The sequence below is a fragment of the Lepus europaeus genome, chromosome 14 (genome assembly GCF_033115175.1).
Source record: "Lepus europaeus isolate LE1 chromosome 14, mLepTim1.pri, whole genome shotgun sequence".
Classification (NCBI taxonomy): domain Eukaryota; kingdom Metazoa; phylum Chordata; class Mammalia; order Lagomorpha; family Leporidae; genus Lepus; species Lepus europaeus.
This window is the reverse complement of record NC_084840.1, coordinates 73,901,768-73,926,449: the sequence shown is the minus strand read 5'-3', so window position 1 is coordinate 73,926,449 and position 24,682 is coordinate 73,901,768. Positions and strand designations below refer to the sequence as shown.

At 41.5% G+C, this 24,682-nt stretch overlaps 1 protein-coding gene across 1 annotated transcript in view; it reads right to left on the bottom strand.

The window, feature by feature from the left end:
* The window catches only part of KIN (Kin17 DNA and RNA binding protein), a 42,973-nt gene that overhangs the window by 2,388 nt on the left and 15,903 nt on the right, over nucleotides 1-24,682 (bottom strand). Inside the window, exons 6-12 of the mRNA XM_062210941.1 lie at nucleotides 21,900-21,948; nucleotides 20,547-20,607; nucleotides 12,581-12,710; nucleotides 9,271-9,321; nucleotides 6,219-6,287; nucleotides 5,101-5,200; nucleotides 2,616-2,716 (exon numbers count right to left, since the gene is read on the bottom strand). Coding sequence (XP_062066925.1) covers nucleotides 2,616-2,716; nucleotides 5,101-5,200; nucleotides 6,219-6,287; nucleotides 9,271-9,321; nucleotides 12,581-12,710; nucleotides 20,547-20,607; nucleotides 21,900-21,948 — 561 coding nt within the window. The remainder of the gene's footprint in view (nucleotides 1-2,615; nucleotides 2,717-5,100; nucleotides 5,201-6,218; nucleotides 6,288-9,270; nucleotides 9,322-12,580; nucleotides 12,711-20,546; nucleotides 20,608-21,899; nucleotides 21,949-24,682) is intronic.

Below are 24,682 nucleotides of genomic sequence, written 5' to 3'. Positions count from 1 at the left end.
GGTAACTAACATATGCTAATGAAACGTGTTATCATTGGATACCTCAGTGCAACCTTGCTCTGTCTCTTCTCTGTTGACAGGGTAGATAGCTACATTTCTTAGTCCCCCTTGTGGTTAAGCAAGGCCACAGCCATGCTGTCGTCTCATATTCATTTCATATTTTAAGAGGGGGAACTTGTAGTATTTGTGCCATTATCCATGTTGGAGCACATGGATAATATCCATACTGTAAGCAATACAGGTATTCAAACACATTTGTCCACTTCAGCGGTGATTATCTATGTGATCTATACTACAGAAAATGATTCCAATTTTAAATATGTATTTTTTCTTCTGTTCATATTCAAAAAAAGGAAAGGGGAAAATGATTAATGAAGGACAGTATCTATCACAAAAGTGGATCATAGCTGGCACCACAGAAGGTAAGAACATGGGCTCAGGACTGGGACAGCCCAAGTTCAAATCCCACCCTCAGTAAGTGACTTAATTCCTCTCTGCTTGTTTCCTAATCCCTTCCGTGCCCCATTATTCCTGGTTAGGATAAGAGCAGTGGCAATAAAGGTGCTCAGGACAGTAACTGGGACTTAATGATTATGAGCACAACAATTTTCTAATTACCAAGTCTGATGAGGAAGAGGGAGAGGTCTCCAACCCCAGGCTGAAATTTTATTTTGAAACCTAAGAATCATAACTTTCCTTAAAACTGCTGTATTAAATGCCATCCTTGGAAATAAATTCCCACAAAAGTATAACCCTGGCTGAAGTTTTCACTGCACTTGAAGGTGTAAAATCAATTACACTCTCTGATAAGAGCTATGAATTTGGAGAATAAAAACGAGCTAGACATCTGGGTTCAACGATCAAATAGCTAAAAGGTTGAGGATGTTTGGAACAATTTATTAGCTGTTAAAAATGTGCTTAATAAATGTATAAATCTCAAATATGATGACAGCTGACATGAAAGTTAAGACACCAAAAATAATAAAAATAAGAGAAACCACTTGAAAAGTTCGAGTCAAAGATGAGGACATGATAGACACATACAGAAATATGCACACACAGATTTCTTTGTTTTAAACAGAAGCAGGCTCAAAAAGAGATGGGGAGAGAGAGGGAGAGAAAGAGGGGAAGAAAGAGGGAGAAAGACACACACAAACACCATATTAGGAGGTGAATTTTCTCTCCCAGAAACACATGTTGCTTTACAATCAACCTGAAAGGCTTTTTATGTGTCTCTATTCAGGGGTTCTACCTCGAGACAGCCTTGTAAGCAATTAAAGAAATAAGAAGGAAGACAGAACTGTGAGTTTACTAAGAGTATGAAATTAACTCTTGAAAATCATACAAACTGTGAACCAAAGATATTCTTTGGTTCTACTAAAGTATAGGATCTAATATGTGCTCAACAGGGATTGGTTGTCTTTTGTTTCCAGCTTAGATGAAAACATAAAGTGGGACCTGTACTTGGTAGATATTTATGAAATGAGAGAGTGAAGGCCAATCAGTATGTGAAGTAAACATGAGGGAGTTCTCCCAACACCCTGTACCGTGTCATAGAAAATCGGAGTTTTCCAAATGAATTCATCTCTTGATTGCGTCAAACAGAAATACTTCTCAGTGCCAGGTGAGATTCCCTTTTCCTTTTTTCCCCCTATAGTTTTATTAGTGACAGTTTTTAAGTAGTCTGAAACACAAAGTTTTTTTTTTTTTTTTTTGTAATTCACTTAAGTGTGAATTCTCTCAAATAAGGACCTAAGTGGCTTTTCTAGAAAACCTTTCTTAGATTTATATTCTCAAACAAGTCCATGACAGGGTTTAGGGGAGAAGAACTAAGAAAGCACATAAAATATGGCAAGAATGGGTGATTTCATGGAAACAGTCTAAACTTTAATTACTCTCTCCCAAGGGCTCTCATTCCCCCTGCAAAGACTAAAATTGTACTTGAGATGAGAAATTCTTTCATTTAGAGTAATGAAGATATGTAGAACAGTAATTCAGAGTTCTAAGAAGAGTATTTCCCCATATGAAGACACTCTGGGCCTCACTCACAGATGAACTATCAGTTCTAAATCAATAAATGATTTCATTTATGTCAGAATTCTTTAATTATTTTACTGACCTCTGCCACTTTAAATCCCTTTAAGCAGAGAGAATATTAAAAAGAAAAAAAGTTGATCTCTGTGGATCCTTTCCCATTAACTATACTTCCTCCATTAATTTTCTTCTGCCATACTGAGTTCTATATTAGCTATGAAATTAAATAAAAAAGGCCAGCACACAAAATTACATACATTGTATAAAGGCTAGAAAGAAAGAGATTATTAATGAGGGTTATTACTGGGCTTGGGCAATAAGGGCAATTTTTAGAATTATTTATATCAGATTATGCTGTTTAGATGTTATACAGTGAGTATGCATTTTTGTAATCAGAACATAAAATAGTTTAGCAATGGTAAATGTAGGTAGTCGGCTTACAGAGTACAGATTTCCAAACAGGAGAGGAGGCAAACCAAACATCCAAACTCTAAAATAAAACAAAGATCAAGCCACTAAAAGAAGAACTACGGCACTTTTTTAAAGCATTTTGAAATTTCTGTCTTTGTGTAAACACTTACTGTTTCAATGACAATAGTAGCTGAAAAAGTCTTTTCATTGATGGATTCTAGGATCCCTTCATTTCCTCTGTAGCCTCCATTTAAAACCAGAATTTTTTTTCCTACAACAGAAAAGAATACAAAAGTTAATATGAAGATGACCTTTCCCCTCTACCTTGTTACACCAAATGAATGAAAAAACCCCTTCCTTTAGAAGTTCTTGCTCACGTAAGAGCTGCAGGATTCTAAAGCATAGTGTGGGGATGTCGGCTATTCTAACATTAAGAGTCCTCATTTGGGGCCGGCACTATGCTGTGGTAGGTTAACCCTCCACCTGTGGCACCAGCATCCTATATGAGTGCCGATTCAAGTCCTGATCCAGCTCCCCGCTAATGCTCCTGGGAAAGCAGTGGAAGATGACCCAAGTCCTTGGGCCCCTGCATCCATGTGGGAGACCAGAAGAAGCTCCTGGTTCCTGCTTCGGATGGGCCCAGCTCCAGGTGTTGCTGTTATTTGGGGAGTGAACCAGTGGAAAGACGACCTCTCTCTCTCTCTCCCTCCCTCTCTCTGTAACTCTGCCTCTCAAACAAATAAACAAATATTTAAAAAAAAAAAAAAAAAAAGAGAGTCCTCATTTATATTAAAGGAATAGATTTTAATTTTAGAAACCAAGGATAATAAGGTACTTGGAGAAAATATTCAGAGTCTACAAGTAATAAGAGAATGGCTTTTTTATCTCTTTTTAAAATTCATAAGCTGGTATGGCAGTTTAAAAAATATTTAAACTTATGCTGCCATAGGACTAAGCCATTCTAAGTATTTACCCAAGAGAAAAGAAATCATATATCCACACAAGACTGGTACATGAATGTTCAGTTTTATTTTTAATAGCACAAAATAGTAAGTAACTCAAACACCCAACAGGTGACTGGATGAAAAAAAAAAAGCCTGCAGTATATCAAAATGGCATACTGCCTGGCAACAATACATGGTGACAGACACACGCACAACATGGGGGAATCCAAAACAATTATGCTGAAAGAAGCAAGATAACAAAAATAAATTTTCATGATTTGATTTTATTGTTAAAAATTTCTAGAAAAATGCAAACTAATCTACACAGACAGAAAGCAGATGGATGGCTGCTTGAGGAAAGAGGGGGGGGAGATTAGACAGAGAAACAAGGGGATATATTCTCTCTCTCTTTTTTTTTTTTTTTTTGACAGGCAGAGTGGACAGTAAGAGAGACAGAGAGAAAGGTCTTCCTTTACTGTTGGTTCACCCTCCATTGGCCGCTGGTCTCCCATGTGGGTGCAGGACCCAAGGACTTGGGCCATCTTCCACTGCACTCCCGGGCCACACCAGAGAGCTGGACTGGAAGAGGGGCAACCGGGACAGAATCTGGCGCCCCGACCAGGACTAGAACCTGGTGTGCCGGCGCCGCAGGCAGAGGATTAGCCTATTGAGCCACGGCGCCGGCCAAGGGATATATTCTCTTGATTGTTATGGGTTCAAGGGAGTCATCACAGGTTAAAACTTATCAGATTGTGTATTTTGTATATGTGTGTGATCTATTGTACATCCATTATACCTTTATAAAGCTAAAAAAATTTTCTAATTTATTCTTTTTTGTTTTTTTTTTAAAGATTTATTTATTTCTTTGAAAGGCAGAGTTACAGAGAGGCAGACGCAGAGAGAGAGAGAAAGGTCTTCCATCCACTGGTTCACTTCCCAAATGGCCAAAAGGCCAGAGCTGGGCCGATCTGATGCCAGGAGCCTGGAGCTTCTTCTGGGTCTCCCATGCAGGTGCAGGGACCCAAGGCCATTTTCCACTCCCTTTCCAGGTCACAACAGAGAGCTGAATTGGAAGTGGAGCAGCCAGGACTCAAACTGGCACCCATATGGGATGCCAGCACTGCAGGCAGTGGTTTCACCTGCTATGCCACAGCGCCGACCCCTCTAAACTATTCTTAAGAAGAGTTTTTTTTTCTTTAGGGAGAAGAAGAAGAAAAGATATGAAAAGTGGAAGTTTGGAGACTGACAGCATCAATGCACCAGCAGTGATACCACCAGGGATTTTGAACCAGAGGCAATACCTAACCAAAAGAGTGTTTTTACTTAGAGATGGGTAAGTAGAACTCAAATAGCAGACAGTTAAGTAAGGAAGGGAGAGCAAAATAACATAGACTTCTATTTTTATTTCAGTTAGGTAAGAAATATATTAGTAATAAGCCTAATATTAATGACTTTATCCACAGATGTCTGTGTTTGGCTTCAAGAAAGAAAAAAGTATTGTAGGTTGGGGAAACCGTTCATGCCACAAAATAACCTGATCAGAGGACTGATAAGCTATTATATAACCAGATGTCAAATGAGGATCATTTATACTGGCAGTTAATATCTCTGAAAAGGTAGCCTATCTATAGCCAACAAGACATGTGAACGAACCATGGTTTCAAGAATGCAAAGGCTCTCAGTGTGTGAAAGGATCCACAAACAGATTTACCTGGTGCTGGAATTACTGTCTCTAAATGAGTCTGGTCGAGTTTCAGCTTGTCTCCAGAATCAATCATCTTTACAACAGCTGTATACTTGTCAATTACCTCCTGTCATGTAAAATGAACACTTTTATAATAAAAGAAATAGGCGAACACTCATTTAGAAGGGTGAAAGCAAACGAAATTCCAATCAAAAAGTAAGAAGAACTCCCTCCATGAATGACACTGATTTCTCAGTCTACAGTTCTTAATAAAGACCCCAATTCAAAGCTAGAGAAGGGGGCCAGCATTGTGATGCAGAGGGATATACTGCCACCTGGAATGCCCTAGTAGTCTGAGTCCCAGCTGCTCTACTTCCAATCCAGCTCCCCGCTAATCTATCTAGGAAGGCAACAGACATCGGCCCAAATGCTTGGCCCTGCCACCCATGTGAGAGAACAGGATAGATGTCCTGGCTCCTGGTTTCATCTTGGCTCAGAGCTGGCTGGTGCAGCCATCTGGGAAATGAACCAGTAGGTGGAAGATCTCCCTCATTTTCTCTTTCTGTTGCTCTTTCAAATAAACACATTAGAGGAAAAAAAAAAAAACTTTTGAGAAAAAAGTTTAGTTAAGGCTTTCATCTGAAACGAATAAAAGACTGTTGATTTTGGACTAAGAAATTAAGAAATCTAGCAAGAGGGGTAGCTTTGTCTCGTTCTAAGTTGGCAAAGGGTAATTTATGCACATACAAATCTGGGTACTAGAAAGAAACAGCATTTAGGAAAGGCAACAGAAGAGAAAGGACGCAGTCAGAACAGCCTGAGAGCTAAAAAAAGGTGGTCTCTCAGGAAGACATAAGAAAGTCCTAAGAGCAAGGCATGGGTGCTGAGTTTTTAAGAGATGCCAATTAGATTTCATATATACTATTTGCTCCAGTAAAACAGACCAAAGTTAAGCATAGATTATGGTTGGAAAAGAAATATTTCTCCAACAGTTATGAATTAAGCTTTCATTTTATAGAATATTCAAGAACTTTAAACACTAGGGCTTTTCCTACTTAAACTTGATTATCAAGGAATAAGAGTTTCACTGGATCCCCCACTATCTTCTTTTTAAAAAAATTATATTAAAAAACTCAGATTCTCACCTTAACAATACCCTTTTTCTTATGATATTTCTCTCCAAGTTTTTTGGTTATAATTTTCACAATGATTTCCTAGAAAATAACAATAACAAAAACCAAAAGATGAAAGGAAAGATGCATATTATCTTTTCAGTTTTAGTTCTTGCTGTTAAATCATATTCACCAACACCACAGTAAAATGTAACTGCTCTGCTAAATAAATAACAACAGAATTCTAAGCTTTCTGAGAATGGGAAAACATTTCCTCAGTAACTCTTTCTGCCTTCCTCCTCTTTTTTTCAATATGCTTACCAAAGGGACAAACCAGGGGCTGGTGTTGTGGCACAGTATAGTCGTAGCTGTGATGCTGGCATCCCATATCAGAGCACCAGCTCAAGTTCCGCCTACTCCGATTCCAATCCAGCTCCCTGCAAATGCACCTGGGAAGGCAGCAGAAAATGGCCCAAGTGTTTAGGCCCCTGCCAGCCATGTAGGAGACCCAGATGAAGCTCCCGGCTCCTGGCTTCAGACTGGTTCAGCCTTAGCAGTTGTGGCCATCTGAGGAGTGAACCAGTGGATGAAGACCTCTCCCTCTTTCGCTGTCTCTTCCTTTCTCCCCATAATTCTGCCTTTCAAATAAATGTCTTTAAAAAGAAGAAGAAATGTTTCTTATTGTATAGAGAGATAAACCAAGACATGGAACCAAAATTATGAGTTTCTTTATACTCTTGGGATAATGACTAGAAGACCTGAATTGGAACTTTGGACTGCTCCACTTCCACGTCTATTATTAATCTTATTTTTCAAATAAAAAATTCTCCTACTGTTGATCAAACTAGTTTTTTTAATATTTATTTTGAAGATTTTATTTGTTTATTTGAGAGGTAAAATTATAGACAGAGAGAAAGGTCTTCCATCCATTGGTTCACTCCCCAAATGGCCACAACGGCCGGAGCTGCACCAATCCGAAGCCAGGAGCCAGGAGCCTCTTCCAGGTCTCCCACAAGGGTGCAGGGGACCAAGCACTTGGGCCATCCTCTACTGCCTTCCCAGGCCACAGCAGAGCTAGACTGGAAGAGGAGCTGCCAGGTCCAGAACCGGCACCCATATGGGATGCCAGCACCACAGGCGGGGGATTAAGTTACTGCACCATGGCACCAGCCCCCAAACTAGCTTTTTTAGATTAACTAGGGCACTCTGAAAGGTTTATGAAAACTTCACATCTCAGTAAAACAGAAAGTCAATAGACAATAATTTTGGAGACAGTTTTACGTGGGGCAGATGTTTGGTCTGGTGGCTAAGAAGCCTGTGTCCCATATCAGGGTGCCTGGGTTCGAGTCTAGACTTCGCTCCCAATTCCAGTTTCCTGCTGATGCAGACTCTAGGAGGCAGCAGGTAATGGCTTACATACCTGGGGCTCTGCCACCAACATGGAAGACCCAGACTGAGTCACCAGGTTTTAGCTCTGGCAGACTGTTGGGCACTTTGGGAGTGAATCCAGTGTATGTAATTGTGCTCTCTGTCTCTCTGCCTTGGAAATAATTATCTTTTTTTTTTTTTTAATTTATTTGACAGGTTGAGTTATAGACAGTGAGAGAGACAGAGAGAAAGGTCTTCCTTCCGTTGGTTCACTCCCCAAATGGCTGCTACAGCCGGTGCTGCGCCGATCCAAAGCCAGGAGCCAGGTGCTTCCTCCTGGTCTCCCATGCGGGTGCAGGGGCCCAAGCACTTGGGCCATCCTCCACTGCCTTCCCGGGCCACAGCAGAGAGCTGGACTAGAAGAGGAGCAACTGGGACTAGAACTCAGCGCCCATATGGGATGCCGGCGCCGCAGATGGAGGATTAACCAAGTGAGCCACGACACCAGCCCCAGAAATAATTATCTTTTAAAAGCCATGGTAAGGCCATGACTCACTTGGTTAATCCTCTGCCTGCAGCGCCGGTATCCCCTATGGGCACCGGGTTCTAGTCCCAGTTGCTCCTCTTCCAGTCCAGCTCTCTGCTGTGGCCCAAGAAGGCAGTGGAGGATGGCTGAAGTCCTTGGGCCCTGCACCCGCATGGGAAACCATGAAGAAGCACCTGGCTCCTGGCTTTGGATCGGCGCAGCGCCGGCCGTAGTAGCCATTTGGGGGGTGAACCAACGGAAGGAAGACGTTTCTCTCTGTCTCTCTCTCTCTCACTGTCTATAACTCTGTCAAATAAAAAAAAAATAAAATAAAAGCCATGGTAAATGTTAAAATGTTTAACAAGGAATAATAAAAAAGCAATAAAATATGAAGCCCGAGACTGTAAAATTAAAATCTGTTCTTTCCTACAAAATGCCTAAACAGGTATTATTCTAAATTCAACAGGCTGTAAATTATAAAAGCAATACCTCAGCATTTACAATTTTACCTTTTAAGTTCATTTCTGAAAAACACAGTCTTTTATGTTACAGCAAAACCTGAAAAAAATTCCAGGCTCAAAATCAAGAGGTTCATAAACAAATTTCTCACTGAACTCAAGGAATATTACAGGCCTCTAAACATGCTGTAGTCCTCTAAGCCAGCTGCAATCAAAAATTAAAGATATGCCAGCGCCATGGCTTAACAGGCTAATCCTCCGCCTTGCGGCGCCAGCACACCGGGTTCTGGTCCCGGTTGGGGCGCCGGATTCTATCCCGGTTGCCCCTCTTCCAGGCCAGCTCTCTGCTACGGCCTGGAAAGGCAGTGGAGGATGGCCCAAGTACTTGGGCCCTGCACCCGCATGGGAGACCAGGAGAAGCACCTGGCTCCTGGCTTCAGATCAGCGTGATGCACCGGCCGCAGCGGCCATTGGAGGGTGAACCAATGGCAAAAAGGAAGACCTTTCTGTCTCTCTCTCTCACTATCCACTCTGCCTGTCCAAAAAAAAAAAAAAAAAAAAAATTAAAGATACAACAAAGAAATGTCATTCTGAATTATAACTCTATCTATATATAATTTATACAGATTTTGAAATTTACATAAGTTTAGAAATTTAGAAATATTCAAATGCTATGTAAATCATTCACTTACAGGGAGATCTAGAACTTAAGAAGCTCCACCTGAATACTTACGGGCTGTAGCCAGTAGTCTGTTCGGGCAGTTCTTTTCTTTTCCTCCTCAATCTACAGAACACACAAAAGACACACTTTACAGAAGAACAACCATAAAATTTGCAAACTCTGATAAATACAAATAAACATTGCTTGTAATTAGTTTTTTATTTTAAAATATATATAATAAAGTCAAGTGATCCAAACAAAATCCCTCTCTAGTCACTACTACATGGTTAGCACTACCTCACTCTCGTTCTGCTTTCTCCCACGTAACTGTTAGAAGCTGGTAAACGCATGAAGTTTTCACATAGTAAAAACACAACACGTAGACCAATTTAGCACATCATGGTTACATATAATCTGATAGCAAAATGGAGCTTCCCTGTTTAACAATTATAGTAAACTTCCTGACGGAAAGGGAAGAAAAACACCCTAAGAGAACTATAAATGAGAGTGTGACCAAAGAAAAAATGTTGTTTGGGCAGTATGGCTATATATGTCTTTTCTTTCTTAACCCTAAGTACTAACTTTCATTAAGATCCAATAATGTAATTCTTTGATTGGTTCTACACTTCATTTAATATTTTTCAACTTCCAATTTCAACAAAGAATATTCTAGATGTAGTATGCACTGTGGTTAAAGTAGGGAGATGGGGCTTCTCATTTTATTTTGAATTAAGTTCAAACATTCCCCATCATAGCATGTAAGATTTCTGCAATAAACTTCCTCTACTGCTCTGTCCTCAAGTGCTATCATCTTTTTTTTTTTTTTTAAAGATTTATTTTATTTATTTGAAAGACAGAGTTACAGAGAGAGGTAGAGACAGAGAGAGGTCTTCCATCCATTGGTTTACTCGCCAGATGGCGGCAATGGGCAGAGCTGTGCCACAGGAGCTTCTTCCGGATCTCCCATGTGGTTGCAGGGGCCCAAGGACTTGGGCCATCTTCTACTGCTTTCCCAGGCCATAGCAGAGAGCTGGATCGGAAGTGGGGCAGCCGGGACATGAAATGGCACCCATATGGGGTGCTTATGCTTCAGGCCAAGGCTTTAACCCACTGCAACACAGCACCGGCCCCAAGTGCTATCATCTTATGCTTCCTATGCTCTAGTTACATGGGCCTTTCCTTTTGTGCTTAAACTAGCCGAGATACTTCTTGAGTTAGCACTTTTCATAATGCATTCCTCATATCTCCTTTGCACTCAGCATTTATTCAATACAGATGCTCCCCAACTTATCACAGGGTCATATCCTGATAAACCCATCATGAGTTGAAAATATTGTAAGTCAAAAATTTATTTAATACACCTAACATACTAAACATCATAATTTGGCCTAACCTACTCCAAGCATGCTCAGATCACTAATAACATTAGCCTACAGGTGGGTAAAATCATCTAACACAAAACTTATTTTATAATTAAGTACTGAATATCTCATGTAATTTATTGAACACTGTACTGAAAGTGAAAAAGAGGTGCTTATAAGCACGCTTTTGCACAATCATAAAATTGGAAAATTTTAATTTGAACCACCGTAAGTTGGGAACTGTGCATGTTTATTCATGGATCACCTGTTTCCTGAATGGCTCTCTCATTAGGACGAAAGGGCCATGACAAACTTGGACAGTGTTTTTGTCCCTGGTATACAATCCATAACTTTACCCAAATACTCAGAATGTAACAGTGGCTCAATATTGTTGAATAATGAATTACCACCATTTCATAGTGTATTCATCTTGTAAACACTAGAAACTTTCCAGACTGCCATGCATAGTGTGAGATGAGTAACACAGAACCATGCATGGTAATCTCCCACCCCTTCACAACAAAGAAAAAACACGGAGAGATGAGAAATAATTATATTAAAAGAAAAAAATTTCTTGTGTTCATATGCCCTTTCTCTTCTCTGTTCTTCCTCTTTTCTTCTACTTATTTACAAATTATTTGATAAAGTAAGTCCATGAGTTAGAAGAGAGAACGGAATATTTAGGAGTACATTAAGAACCTTCTATGAGCCAGTGCTGTGGTACAGTGGGATAAAGTCCTGGCCTGCAGTGCCAGTATCCCATATGGATGCCGGTTTCAGTCCCAGCTTCACTTCCAGTCAAGCTCCCTGCTAATTCACCTGGGAAAGCAGCAGAGGATGGCCCAAGTGCTTGGGCCCCTGCACCCACAGGGGAGACCCAGAACAAGCTCCTGGCTCCTGGCTTCGGACTGGCTCAGCTCCAGCCATTGCAGCCATTTGGGGAGTCAATCAGCATATGGAAGACCTCTCTCTCTGTGTGTCTAACTCCCTCTTAACGCTTAAAAAAAAAGAAAAAAAAAAAAAAGTGCTGTGGTTCTGTGAGTTAAGCTGCTGTTTGCCACACTGGCATCCTATATCGGGGCACTGGTTCAAGTCTGGTTGCTCCAGTTCCAATCCAGCTCCTTGCTAATGTGCCTGGAAAAGCAGCAGAACATGGCCCAAGCACTTGAACTCTAACCCCTCATGTGGGAGACCCAGATGGAATTCTGGGTTCTTGGCTTCCATTGGGGGCATCTGGGGAGTAACCAGCAGAACGAAGATCTGTCTCTCTCTCTCTTACTATACCTTTCAAATAAATAAATAAATCTGAAAACCAACCCTTCTACAGATTATTCTAGGATACATGGAGGATCTTGATTTCAATTACCATTAATCCCTCCTAATTGAATTCTACTAACCATAACGTATGCAGAGTTTCAAAAACAGCACTTGAAGCAAGAAAATAAGCCTATTTGCTCCAGGGTTGCCAACTCTGTTTGGATAAAACTGCATTTAGGTTCCCTTTCCCCAGCCTCATATGTGAAAGTTTTTGACTTTGTATTCATCTGTATTAATTGGGGCCGGCACTATGACACAGAGGGTAAAGTCGCCACCTGCAGTGCTGGCATACCATATGGGCGCTGGTTCAAGTCCTGGCTACTTCACTTCCCATCCAGCTCTGCTATAGCCTGAGAAAGCAGTAGAAGATGGCCCAAGTCTTTGGGCCACTGCACCTGTGTGGGAGACCTGGAAGTTGCTCCTGGTTCCTGGCTCCTGGCTTTGGATTGGCACAGCCCCAGCTGTTGTGGCCAATTGGGGAGTGAACCAGCAGATAAAAGACCGCTCTCGCTCGCTCTCTCTTTCTCTTTCTCTCTCTCTGCCTTGCCTCTCTCTGTGTAACTCTTTCAAATAAATAAGTAAATCTTTAATAAAGAAAATCTGTATTAATCTATAAATGGTTAAAAAAAAATGATTGAGCTTTTTAGGTTTGAACCACACTATTCCAGTTGCTAAAGCATCCATAAACAGCCCCTAAACCATACCTCCATGATTTCATCAAGCGCAGATTTCTTTTTCTTCTTTTCTTTGGCCTGAGCTGAGCTCTGGGAAGATTCTTTTCGTTTCACTGCTGCTGCACTCCCTAGTGTCTTCAGTGCACTCGGCCCCAAGGAACTGATCAACAGAACCATGCTCGTTAATAACAACTATACACAGTCAGATGTTTCACAAAGTGCAAAGTTAACTATACAGGATAAACTCCTTATGTAATTCATAGCAGTTAATCAGGATGATGAAGGGCCTGGGTGCTTGTCCTACCGGACTACCAGCAGTAAGAGAACACGTAGCCTGTCCTGTCTAATTCCTCGCACTTTCTCCTTATCGTTTCAATTGTGCTACTACAATTCATACAGCCGAAGGATAGTAGCACAGGGTGCGGTGTCGGGCAGGTCGGGGTTTGAGACTATTTCTTTCAGGACCTGGGCTGATTCACTGATCTAAGTCTCAGGTCTTCACCTATAAATGGGGAAATTAGTATGACCCAACTTCTAGCTAGACTGCATGGATTAAATGAAATGTTTTAAAATGATTAGCAGTCTAGCACATAACTATCAGTTGTTTTTAAAAGCAAAGATCTAAACACGCCACTTACAGCATAAATTAAAAATTCTTTAGTGTCAATCTACAATATGAATCACAGGCCCAAGAATACCCACTTATCATTACCCCTGACCAATGACACACACCGGCCATTGTGACCATTTCACTATGGACTGCTACTATGTGTTTCAAGACTGAGAGTTTGCATATGTCTCATTTTATAAATAAAACAGTCTCCCTTTTTATCTCCACTTTTTGAAATTCTTTTTTAAGATTTTCATTTATGGGGCTGGCACTGTGGCATAGCAGGTAAGCCTCCACCTGCAGCGCCAACATCCCATATGGGTGCTGGTTCAAGTCCCAGCTGCTCCTCTTCTGATCCAGCTCTCTGCTATGGCCTGGAGTAGAAGATGGCCCAAGTTCTTGGGCCCCTGCAACTGTGTGGGAGGCCTGGAAGAAGCTCCTGGCTCCTGGCTTCAGATTGGCCCAACACCAGCCGTTGCAGCCATTTGGGAAGTGAGCCAGCTGATGGAAGATCTCTCTGTTCTGCCTCTCTGTAACTCTGCCTTTTCAATAAATAAATAAATCTTTAAAAAATTTTTTTTATTTATTTGTTGGACAGGCAGAGTTAGAAAGACACAGGCAGAGAGAGATATTCTACTCAGAGAGAGGGAGAAACAGGCAGACAGATAGAGATATTCTACCCAATGGTTCACTCTCCAAATGGCTGCAATGGCCAGGACTGGGCCAGGCCAAAGCCAGAAGACTGGAAACACATCCAAGTCTCCCGCATGGGTGCAGGGGTTCAAATACTTGGGCCATCTACCACTACTTTCCCAGGCACATTAGCAGGGAGCTGGAATGGAAATGGAACAGCTGGAATTTGATCTGGCCACTTGTATGAGAAGCCAGTGTCGCAGGCAGCAGCTTAACCCACTGGGCCACAACACCAGCCCTCTGTTGAAATTCTTTAAGATCCATTCTTCATGAGAATTGAACTTCCCTAGCATCTTGTGCCATGGGTGACATTCCACTTGAAGTATAATCATATGTGCATATGTGACTCCTCTCTTACAGTAAGGGAAGGGGCTGTATTTTTTACCCCTGTAAAAGTACCTTATAATGTACATAAAATAGATACTCTATTAATATTTGCTAACTCAGTCACTCTTATCTGTCTAGTCATTTAATGTGTCATTCACAGAGGATGAAACAAAGGATAAATATTTACATAAAGTTACCTTGAAGACAACCAAGAAAAAAATACAACCAGTAGCAAACACAATAGAATTATTTCGGTTTATTTGGATATTTATGGTGGCGTTGGATTCATTAGTGCCAGGTTACTTTCAGGACTCATGTTCGGTTTGCAGTCAACTAAAGTCTCTGGTTTTTCTACACAGAGGATTGCACTTCGGGAGTCCCCCACTCTATCTTTAAAGAAGATGGTTTCTGTGTATATAAATTAAGGTTTTGCCTTTGGAAAGCTTCACTTACTGAGTCTTTATCCCATAATTCAATCAGAAATTAAATATTATAGTTACCAGGGCATGTTATTTACAGCTGTCCCAAACTTGGAAAACATGGTCATTAACAATTAAAGCAAGGGCAAAAGACTTGAACACACAACCCTGCAAGGAAGATACACGAGTGGCTGATAAGCGTCATGAAAAGATGCTCAACTCTCACCGATCATTAGGCAAATACAAATCAAAATCACAACGAGGCCGGCGCCGTGGCTTAACAGGCTGATCCTCCGCCTTGCGGCACTGGCACACCGGGTTCTAGTCCCGGTTGGGGCGCCGGATTCTATCCCGGTTGCCCCTCTTCCAGGCCAGCTCTCTGCTATGGCACGGGACGGCAGTGGAGGATGGCCCGGGTCCTTGGGCCCTGCACCCCATGGGAGACCAGGAGAAGCACCTGGCTCCTGGCTTCGGATCAGCACGATGCACCGGCCATAGCGGCCATTGGAGGGTGAACCAACGGCAAAAAGGAAGACCTTTCTCTCTGTCTCTTTCTCTCTCACTATCCACTCTGCCTGTCAAAAAAACAAACAAACAAACAAAAAAAATCACAACGAAATGCCACTTCACATTAGAAAGAGTGCTATGATTAAAAACACAGAAAATACAAAAGTGTTGGCCAAGCTGTGGAGAAACTGGAATCACTCAACATTACTGGAAGGAATGTAAAATCTTGCAGCCAATATAGGAAAATGGTATGATAGTTGCTCAAACAATGAAACACAGGAAAACCATACTGTCCAGTAATTTTACTCATGAGTATATATACACAAGAACTAAAAGTAAGGTTTTGGAACCAATCTGCATACCAGGGTGTAAGTAGTAACATTCACAATAGTCAAAAAGTACTGACCCCAAATGTCCACCAACAGATAAATGGGTGAACATAATGTGGTATGTCCATACAGTAGGGTATTATTCAGCCTTACATAAGAATGAAATTTTAGTGCATGCTACAAACATGGAATAACTTTGAAGACATCATGCTAAATGAAATTAGCCAGGCACAAGCAAACATATCAGGATTCCACTTGTATGAGGTACCTAGAGAACAGTCAAACTCATAGAAACAAAAAGTAGAATGGTAGCATTGTTTACAGGTGCTTTCTCTCTATAAAAGCAGAATTTAGTGCTTGTGACAAAAACATATGGCCAAAAAATGTTTGAAAAGGTACAGAATTTCAGTTTGAGATAATGAAAGTCCTGGAGATGGATGGTGGTTACATAAAAGTGTGGATGTACTTAATCCAACTGCACTGTACATTTAGAAATGGTTAAAATGGCCAATTTTATCTACACACACACACACACACAAATAAACCTAATGGAAAACTGTCTATGAAGAAATGAATTTAGCATTATCAAATGCATAGAATGCAACAAGCAATGAAGATAAGATGATCAGAACAGCCCAGTAGCATTTCATGTTATAGTGGAAGAACACACTGGAAGGGCATTCTAGAAAGTAGGAACAGTAGATACAAAGGCAAGAAAGATGAAGACCCTTCAGCAGAATCAGGGACTAAAAAGAACTTCATACAGCTAGGGTGCGAAGGGCAGGAGACATCCCAGATCACAAGGGTCATATAACAGTATGTAAAAAAAAAATCAAAAGCAGCTTATAGATACTGGACATGGGGAGACTTTACTTGGAGAATGACATGGTAAGAATATAAGTTTAGATCTTTCTGCTTGGCATATCAAGGTTCTATCAGAGTGGTGAGAGATTGAGACAGGGTTAATATGGGTTTAAAATCAAGGCAAGATATGAGGATTAACAGATTGGACGTGGAAGGTACAAGCCTCTGGCACAGCCTAGATTTCTATTTTCAGTACCCAAGAGGATCTTAGAGCTATGAAAGGAGATAGAGAAATCCAAAGGAAAACAGAAAGGGAATTAAATAGTCCTTCTTCAAGCAGTGGAGAAGCTGGGCTTGTTTTAGGTCTCAACATAGCCTCCAATGTCCATTTTGATACTTACATTATTTAGTTCATTCTAGGTTTTAGATACACCAGGAGAAAAAATCCCAGCATCTAAAAAAGTGCTCCATAATTCCAGAAAAGAAACATTTAGCTGAGTCATTTAAAGGTGCTACCTGTGACACTATGTACATATTGATATATGTAATTGAGACAAAATTCACAGAACTTTGATCAAAAAAAACTAATATTTTTACTGATAATGTCAAGGTTCGGCCTAGGAGTATAGCAGGTGAACAGATGCCCCAAAGCTACCAGGTCCTCACCCCTAACAAATATTACTGTATTTGGAAAAAACGGTCTTTACAAGTGATATTAAAGACCGTAACATGATATTATCCTTGATTATTACAGCAGGCCCCCAGTGCAATCACCCCTATTTTTTAAGAGGATGGCAGAGGGAGATTTGACATGTGGAAAAATCCACATGCAGAAGAGCAAACACAAAGTTGTTGGTATTGACTGGAGGCACACAACCACAGGCCAAGGAAGGCAGAAGCCAAGAAGAGGCAAGGAATAAATTCTCCCCAAGAGCTTCTGGATGAGGAAGCACAACTGTGCAACACTGAATTCAGAAGCCGGGCCTCCAGGGACAGATTTTAGCTATTCTAAACTACCCAGCTTGTGATAATTTATGATAGCAACTACAGAAAACTAATACAAAGATGACAGATCTGGGATTCACTGGAACTAACCTTAACATTGATCTACAACTAGAAATAACAAATCATAAAAGATAATAGAGGCCGGCGCCGTGGCTCACTTGGCTAATCCTCCGCCTAGCAGCGCCGGCACACCGGGTTCTAGTCCCGGTCGGGGCGCCGGATTCTGACCCGGTTGCCCACAGCTCTCTGCTGTGGCCCGGGAGTGCAGTGGAGGATGGCCCAAGTGCTTGGGCCCTGCACCCCATGGGAGACCAGGAGAAGCACCTGGCTCCTGCCTTCAGATCAGCGCGGTGCGCCGGCAGCAGTGCGCCAGCTGCGGCGGCCATTGGAGGGTGAACCAACGGCAAAGGAAGACCTTTCTCTCTGTCTCTCTCTCACTGTCCACTCTGCCTATTAAATTAAAAAAAAAAAAAAAAAAAAGATAATAGAGATAAAAGCCTAAGAGTCTAAAACTTTAAGGCATGTGTGTTATGATACAGTTTTGAGTTTGTGTTCCAGGTGGTTATCACACCAACATTAGCGAATTCTTTCTAAATGTAATACATGCAGAAGCCAATTGACCAATTTCTAATGTAGGTGTTCAGTCTGAAATATTTTCATCTAAGTTAGGACATCTGGCAAGTCATTTTCTTAAAAATGTTCATTATTTATTTTGACTTATTGGTAAGAGCAACAGAAACAGCCAGACAGATGGCGAGACTGTCCACCTGCTGGTTCACAGGTAGAGCTGGGCCAGGCTGACTCCAGAAGCCAGAACTCCATCAGGCTCTCCCACATGGATGGCAGAGACCCAACAATCTGAGCCACTGTGTGTTGCCTCCAGGTTGTGCATTAGCAGGAAACTGGATCAGAAGCAGAGCTGGGACTCAAACCCAGGCACTCTAATATGGGAGGCTGGTATCCTAGGCTGGGGCTTAACCTAAGTCATTTTGAACCCGAGATATAGTGGTAACCCAGCCTACCTGCTTTCATCAATTCTCCTAGCCACTTATTCAGACATACAAATAAGTACTAGCCTACAAACAAAGCAAAACACAGAGCTTCACATGTAAACTACAAAGTAACATAAAAAACATCACCCAGCATAGGACCAAATCCTAGTAGATACTGGTACTTCAATATATTGTCTTATTCATGTTTTTTAACCTCCATAACAAAACTGGATGCATTATCCATCGCAAACAGCAGATAAAAATTTGATGAAAGAATTTATTACAGCTGCAAGAGAAGATAATGTGAAAGGATAGAACTGCCTTACTACCTGCTATACCAGGTTTTGGCAAACTATAGCCTCAGGGCTAAATCCTACCACCTAAAGCCCACAACCTGCTTTTCCAGATAACATTTGATTAGAATACCGATGAATTGAATTCATGTAGTATTGTCTACAGCTGCTTTCTCAATAGGAAAGGAGAGTAAAGTGGTACTGACAAAAACATATGGTCAAAAAACTGAAATACTTACCATATGGCCCTTTACAGAAACAGCTTGCCAATCCTGCTTTGTACTATGCCATCTAAAAGGGAAGGCAATTATGACTGAGTACCTACTAGTGCATTTACACCACACTGGGTGGTAAGAAGATAGATTGCCAACAGTTTCTATTATCAGAAAATCACATTACAGGGGCGGGCTTTGGACGTAATGGTTAAAGATGTGTTGGCGATGCTCACATACCACAGAGTGCTGGGCTCTGAGTACAGGCTGTGCTTCAGATTCCAGCTTCCTGCTAGTGTGCACCTGGGAGGCAGCGGGTGAGGGCTCATCCATGCTGGAGAGCCAGACTGAGTTTCCAGCTGCTGGCTTTAGCCCGTCTGTCTCCAGCTATCGCGGGCATCTGGGGACTAAACCACCGGGTGGGCATTCTCCGTCTCTGTGTATCTGTCTATCCTGTCTTTTTTTCTAAAGATATTTTTTATTTATTTGAAAGGCAGAGCTAGAGAGAGAAAGGGGAGAGACAGAGGGATCTGCCATCCACTGGTTCACTCCCCAAATGGCTGCAACAGCTGGGGTTGGACAAGGCCAAAGCCTGGAGGCAAGAACTTCATCCCATGTGGGTGCCGGGGCCCAAGCACTTGGGGCATCTTCTGCTGCTTTCCCAGGCACAGAAGTGGAGCAGCCGGGACTGGAACCAGCGCCCACATGGTATGCCGGCACTGCGGGTGGCAGCTTTACCGGCTACACCACACCTGTTCCTCTCTTGTCTTTCCAAATAAAAAACATAGGGACCGGCACTACGGTGTAGTAGGCTAAACCTCCGCCTGCGGCACCAGCATCCCATATGGACACCAGATGCTCTCGGATGCTCCTCTTCTGATCCAGCTCCCTGCTAATGCTCCTGGAAAAGCACCAGAGGATGGCCCAAGTGCTTGGGCCCCTGCACTTGTGGCCATCTGGGAAGTGAACCAACGGACGGAAGACCTTTCTCTCTGTCTCTTCCCTCTGTCTGCAACTCTACCTCTTAAATAAATAAACAAATATTTTAAAAACATGAAAATAAAGAAATATTTTTAAATAATCTTAAAAAAGAAAACAGAAACAGCAAATAAAACAGAAAAATGTACACCTTACCTAACATTGAGACTGGGCTAAGTAGGTTATGATAAGAAAATAAATAGCATTAAATGGAGAATGATTAATGGAGAACCAAAAGGTTCTCTGTGTGAAAGTATTTGATAAAAATGTGCTTTTCCTCAGCACAGAAAACCATCTCATCACTGTCAAATACGAACACTTGCTAAAGAGCAAACAAAACCCCAACCAACGCACAAAACAAACCAATAAAGAAGAAAATTGCAACCAGACAAAAATGATTCACAATACTTCAAAATGTAAGCACAGAGGCCAGTGTTGTGGTGTAGTGGGTTAAACTACTGCCTTCAACATCAGCATCTCATATGAACACTGGTTAGAATCCCAGCTGCTCCACTTCCAATCCAGCTCCCTACGAATGTGCCTGGGAGAGCAGCAGATGATGGCCCAAGTGCTTGGGCCCCTGCACCTGCATGGGAGACCCGGAAGAAGCTCCTGGCTCCAGGCTTTGGATCAGCCCATCTTTGGCCATTGTGGCCATTTGGGGAGTGAACCAGTGGATGGAGGATTGCTTGTTCTTTCTCTCCCTTTCTCTCTTTCTCTGTAACTCTGCCTTTCAATTACATAAATAAATAAATCTTTAAAACAAAATGTAGGAATCAACCCTTCACAGAAATTCTGAAGTTTTTAGGCAAGTTCATGGAACCCACCTTGATTTGGAAGATGTTGCTCCTGCTGACGTGCATGCTCCTTTATTCAAATTAAATGTAACTGGAAGAAAGAGTGTGTTAGTCCATGTATGTTTCAGGAAAATTCCAATAAACTTGTGGTCCGATACCACGAGGTATTCACATAAGCAGTCACAGACATTTTTAATTAGTGAGAGCTGGGGCTGGTGCTGTGGTGCCAGCATCCCATATGGGCACCGATTCTAGTCCTAGTTGCTCCTCTTCCTATCCAACTCTCTGCTATGGCCTGGGAAAGCAGTACAGGATGGCCCAAATCCTTGGGCCTCTGCACCCAAGTGGGAAACTTGGAGGAAGCTCCTGACTCTTGGCTTTGGATCAGTAAAGCTCCGGCTGTTGCGGCCATCTGGGGAGTGCACCAGCAGATGGAAGACCTCTCTCTCTGTCTCTACCTCTCTCTGTAACTCTGTCTTTAAAATAAATAAATCTTAAAAAAAAAATAATAAGTGAACTAAAAAATGCTCCGATCCAGAAATCGATCTCAGGTTACTATATAACAGGAGAGGAGAACAGCTTCTCTGCCAAGGGCTATTTGGATATTTATAATATCACTCACAGGCCATACAAAAATCACCAACTTAAAAATTAGCCTGCAATAGATCTACTGAGTTTCGAGTCCCGCCTGGGCTGCTTTGGCAGGGTCAGACCAAATGACTCTGCAGACATTATATGGTGGGGTCAGATGTTCCCCATCCCTGCTACAAGGTGTCCTAGGCTGAAGCCTGGAGAGCTAAGAAACAATCTTACGTGTCAACTGCTGAAGAGGTCGGCTGCCTTGCTCCTCTACCCCCGACTTGACCGACTAGTCACACTCCAGTCTTGTTTAGCTGCCCATACCTCTTGCCCACGTGGTTCAGAAGATATAACAGCATCTTCAGCTCTTCAAGCCCATCAACATTATCTCAGTGACTTAAGGTAGACTAAGACGCAGTTCTGGCCAATGACCTCCAAAAGGAAATCCTCTGATGGGAGAAGTGTCTTCCAGAAACTATTTCCTAGATCCTAAGAGGACTCCAGAAAAAATGCTCTCTGCTATCTTCTTGAAAATACTGGGTCTAAATGTGATGGCTGGAGTGCTGGCAGCTACCTTGTATGGCATGCAGAACCAGTGAACCTCCGGGATTCTTATTATGGTAAGATATTTCTTTATTGTTGAGGTTAAACTTAGGAAATGTTATTACTTGAGCTGCAGGCATACCACCCAATTTATTAGTATTATTTTCATTGTACCAATGACAACAACGCACCTCAAATTGCTGGTTTTCAGCACAGCCAATACAAAAGCATTATATTAAAGAAAGAAAAATTTAAAATTACCTTTCTCTTCATCATTTTCTCTGCTTAATTCCGTGAAAATAGGGACCTCCTATAAACAAACCAAAAAAATGAAAATGAGAGGTTTGAAGGTTTCAGTTTGCAGTATATTTACTACCAATATTCAATAGGTCTATATTAGGGCTTGGTACCTGTGATCTAAGATGCACTCTGAGGTGTGATGTCCACACATCATAACTGAGAAATTATATGCCCTGCAAATAATCTTCAAATTACTTTAAAGGGCAAAAAAGTAATTATTCTGTACCAAACTGCAGCTTACTTACATTTTTATTTCTGTTACAATTTAAACAAGAAAAAATGAAAACATAAAGCAATAAACTTCAGGAATCTTAGCTACAGATAAGTACAATTATTATTAGTGGCTTTAGACCAAACTCAAACAAAACTGCACATAAAATTTACCTCTGCAATGTTAGTCTCGTCATCTCCCATAAGCCTCACTTATTCCATCTCCAAAGCAGAGATAATGTACATATTTAGAATTATAAAAGTGTTAAGTGGCATAATGTATAGAAAACACTTAGCACAGTGCCTGCCTTAAAAAAATACTAATTGTATGGGGCTAGTGCTGTGACGCAGTGGGTTAAAGCCCTGGCCTGAAGCACTGGCATCCCATATGGGCACTGGTTCTAGTCCCAGCTGCTCCTCTTCCAATCCAGCTCTCTGCTATAGTCTGGGAAAGCAGTAGAAGATGGCCCAAGTTCTTGGGCCCCTGTACCCACGTGGGAGACCCAGAAGAAGCTCCTGGCTCCTGACTGGCACAGGTCCAGTCGTTGTGGCTATCTGAGTAGGGAATCAGCAGATGGAAGACCTCTCTCTCTGTCTCTACCGCTCTCTGTAACTCTTTCAAATAAATAAAATAAATCTTAAAAATAAATACTAATTGTAGTATTACATAAACATTAATTGTTATTTCTACTAATTTAAAAAGATGCTCTTAAGATCTAACTAAAATGATGTCTCCTTAGGTAACACCCATACAAGATTTCCCACAGCAAGGGGAAAGAACATAATTTTACTTTAAAAATGACGGATTAAACATGGAATAAGGATGTACTTTTAAGGTTTGCCCTGCCTTTTACAGTAAAGTTATGTTTATACCCAAACAGCACAAACTAATATGAAGGTTTTAGCAGCACTAAGCTAAAACATAACCAAGCAATATTATTCCAAAAAGTAAACTATTTTCTTCTGAACAAGTAGTTATCTTTCTTAATTTCTCTTTTTTATCTTTTTTTTTTTTTTTTTTTTTTTTTTTTTTTTTGACAGGCAGAGTGGATAGTGAGAGACAGAGAAAAAGGTCTTCCTTCTGTTGGTTCACCCCCCAAATGGCCACTATGGCTAGTGCGTTGCGGCCGGAGCGCTTCGCCAATACAAAGCCAGGACCAGGTGCTTCCTCCTGGTCTCCCATGCGGGTGCAGGGCCCCAGGACCTGGGCCATCCTCCACAGCATTCCAGGGCCACAGCAGAGAGCTGGACTGGAAGAGGCACAACTGGGACAGAATCCAGTGCCCCAACCGGGACTAGAACCTGGGGTGCCGGTGCCGCAGGCGGAGGATTAGCCTAGTGAGCCGCGGCATCGGCCAATCCTTCTTAATTTCCTCAACAGGAAATTATATTACTTCACTGAAAACACAGAATATAAAGGTTTCCTTCTTAAGCAGGAGTTGAAATTTTAAAGTAATAGCAGCTTAATGTTCGCTTCTGTTTTCATTCAATGAAGAAAACTCCTAAAGATTATTTGAACACGTGTAGATTAATGTGAGTAACAATATGATAGACATACTCACTTACAATTAACATGGTATAAAGCTGAGTTTCATACATTGGCAATCAACTAATGCTTTAAATCTTATTTCCTGCTATTTCCTACATTACTCTTTATATTAAATATCTTAAACAAGACATGCGTAATGATGATCACAGCTGCTGTTTTCATAATAGGCAAAAGCTGAATACAAGCCCAATGTTCCTCAACAGAAGAATATTCGTAAAATCAGGGAAGATGCATCAATTAAAAAAATAGTGAAATACTGACAGGAAAGAACACGAATGAATTTCAAAAACATTGTGTCTAAGTTAAAGAAGTCCTACACAAAAAAGAACATACTGTGACTCCATTTTCAAGAGCAGACTGACCGAGTCAATAACTGTGGTGCATCAGAACAGGGGGTGTGGGAGTACGAACTGGGAATGAGCAGAAGGGAACAGGAACATCTGGGACACTGGAAATAATCTCCATCTTTCTCTGGGTTGTGGGTGTATAGGCTCTCTCTCTTCTCTCCCTCTCTACACAAATGTGTATGCTGATGTGTAAGCTGATGGAACTGTACATGGAAGATTAAACACATCAGACATTGTATTTAATGTATGTTACAGCTCAATAAAAAATTTTTAAAATACTTAAGTGGCTGGAAGTTGTGCAAGCACACCAGGCTGAAATTTCCTGCTGACACATAGTTGTTAGAATGCAAGCTCCATGAGGGCGGTGTGTTTTCTATCTTGTCCTGGCACACAGGAGGCACCAATACAGAAATAAACGCCTTGACTAGTGACTCTAACATCAAAGCTTTTCCAACCTCCTCCCCTGCGGTTCACAGGCATGTGGATTCCTCCAGTCTTCGCTCAGGGGTGGTATCTACCTTCCAGCATGAGGCTAGAGTAAATGTGGGCCCCCATGTTCCCACATGCTATGTTTACTCCCGGCACCGCATTAACTACAACCAGGTGAATGTACCTCATGGGTACTGCCTCTACTCTAG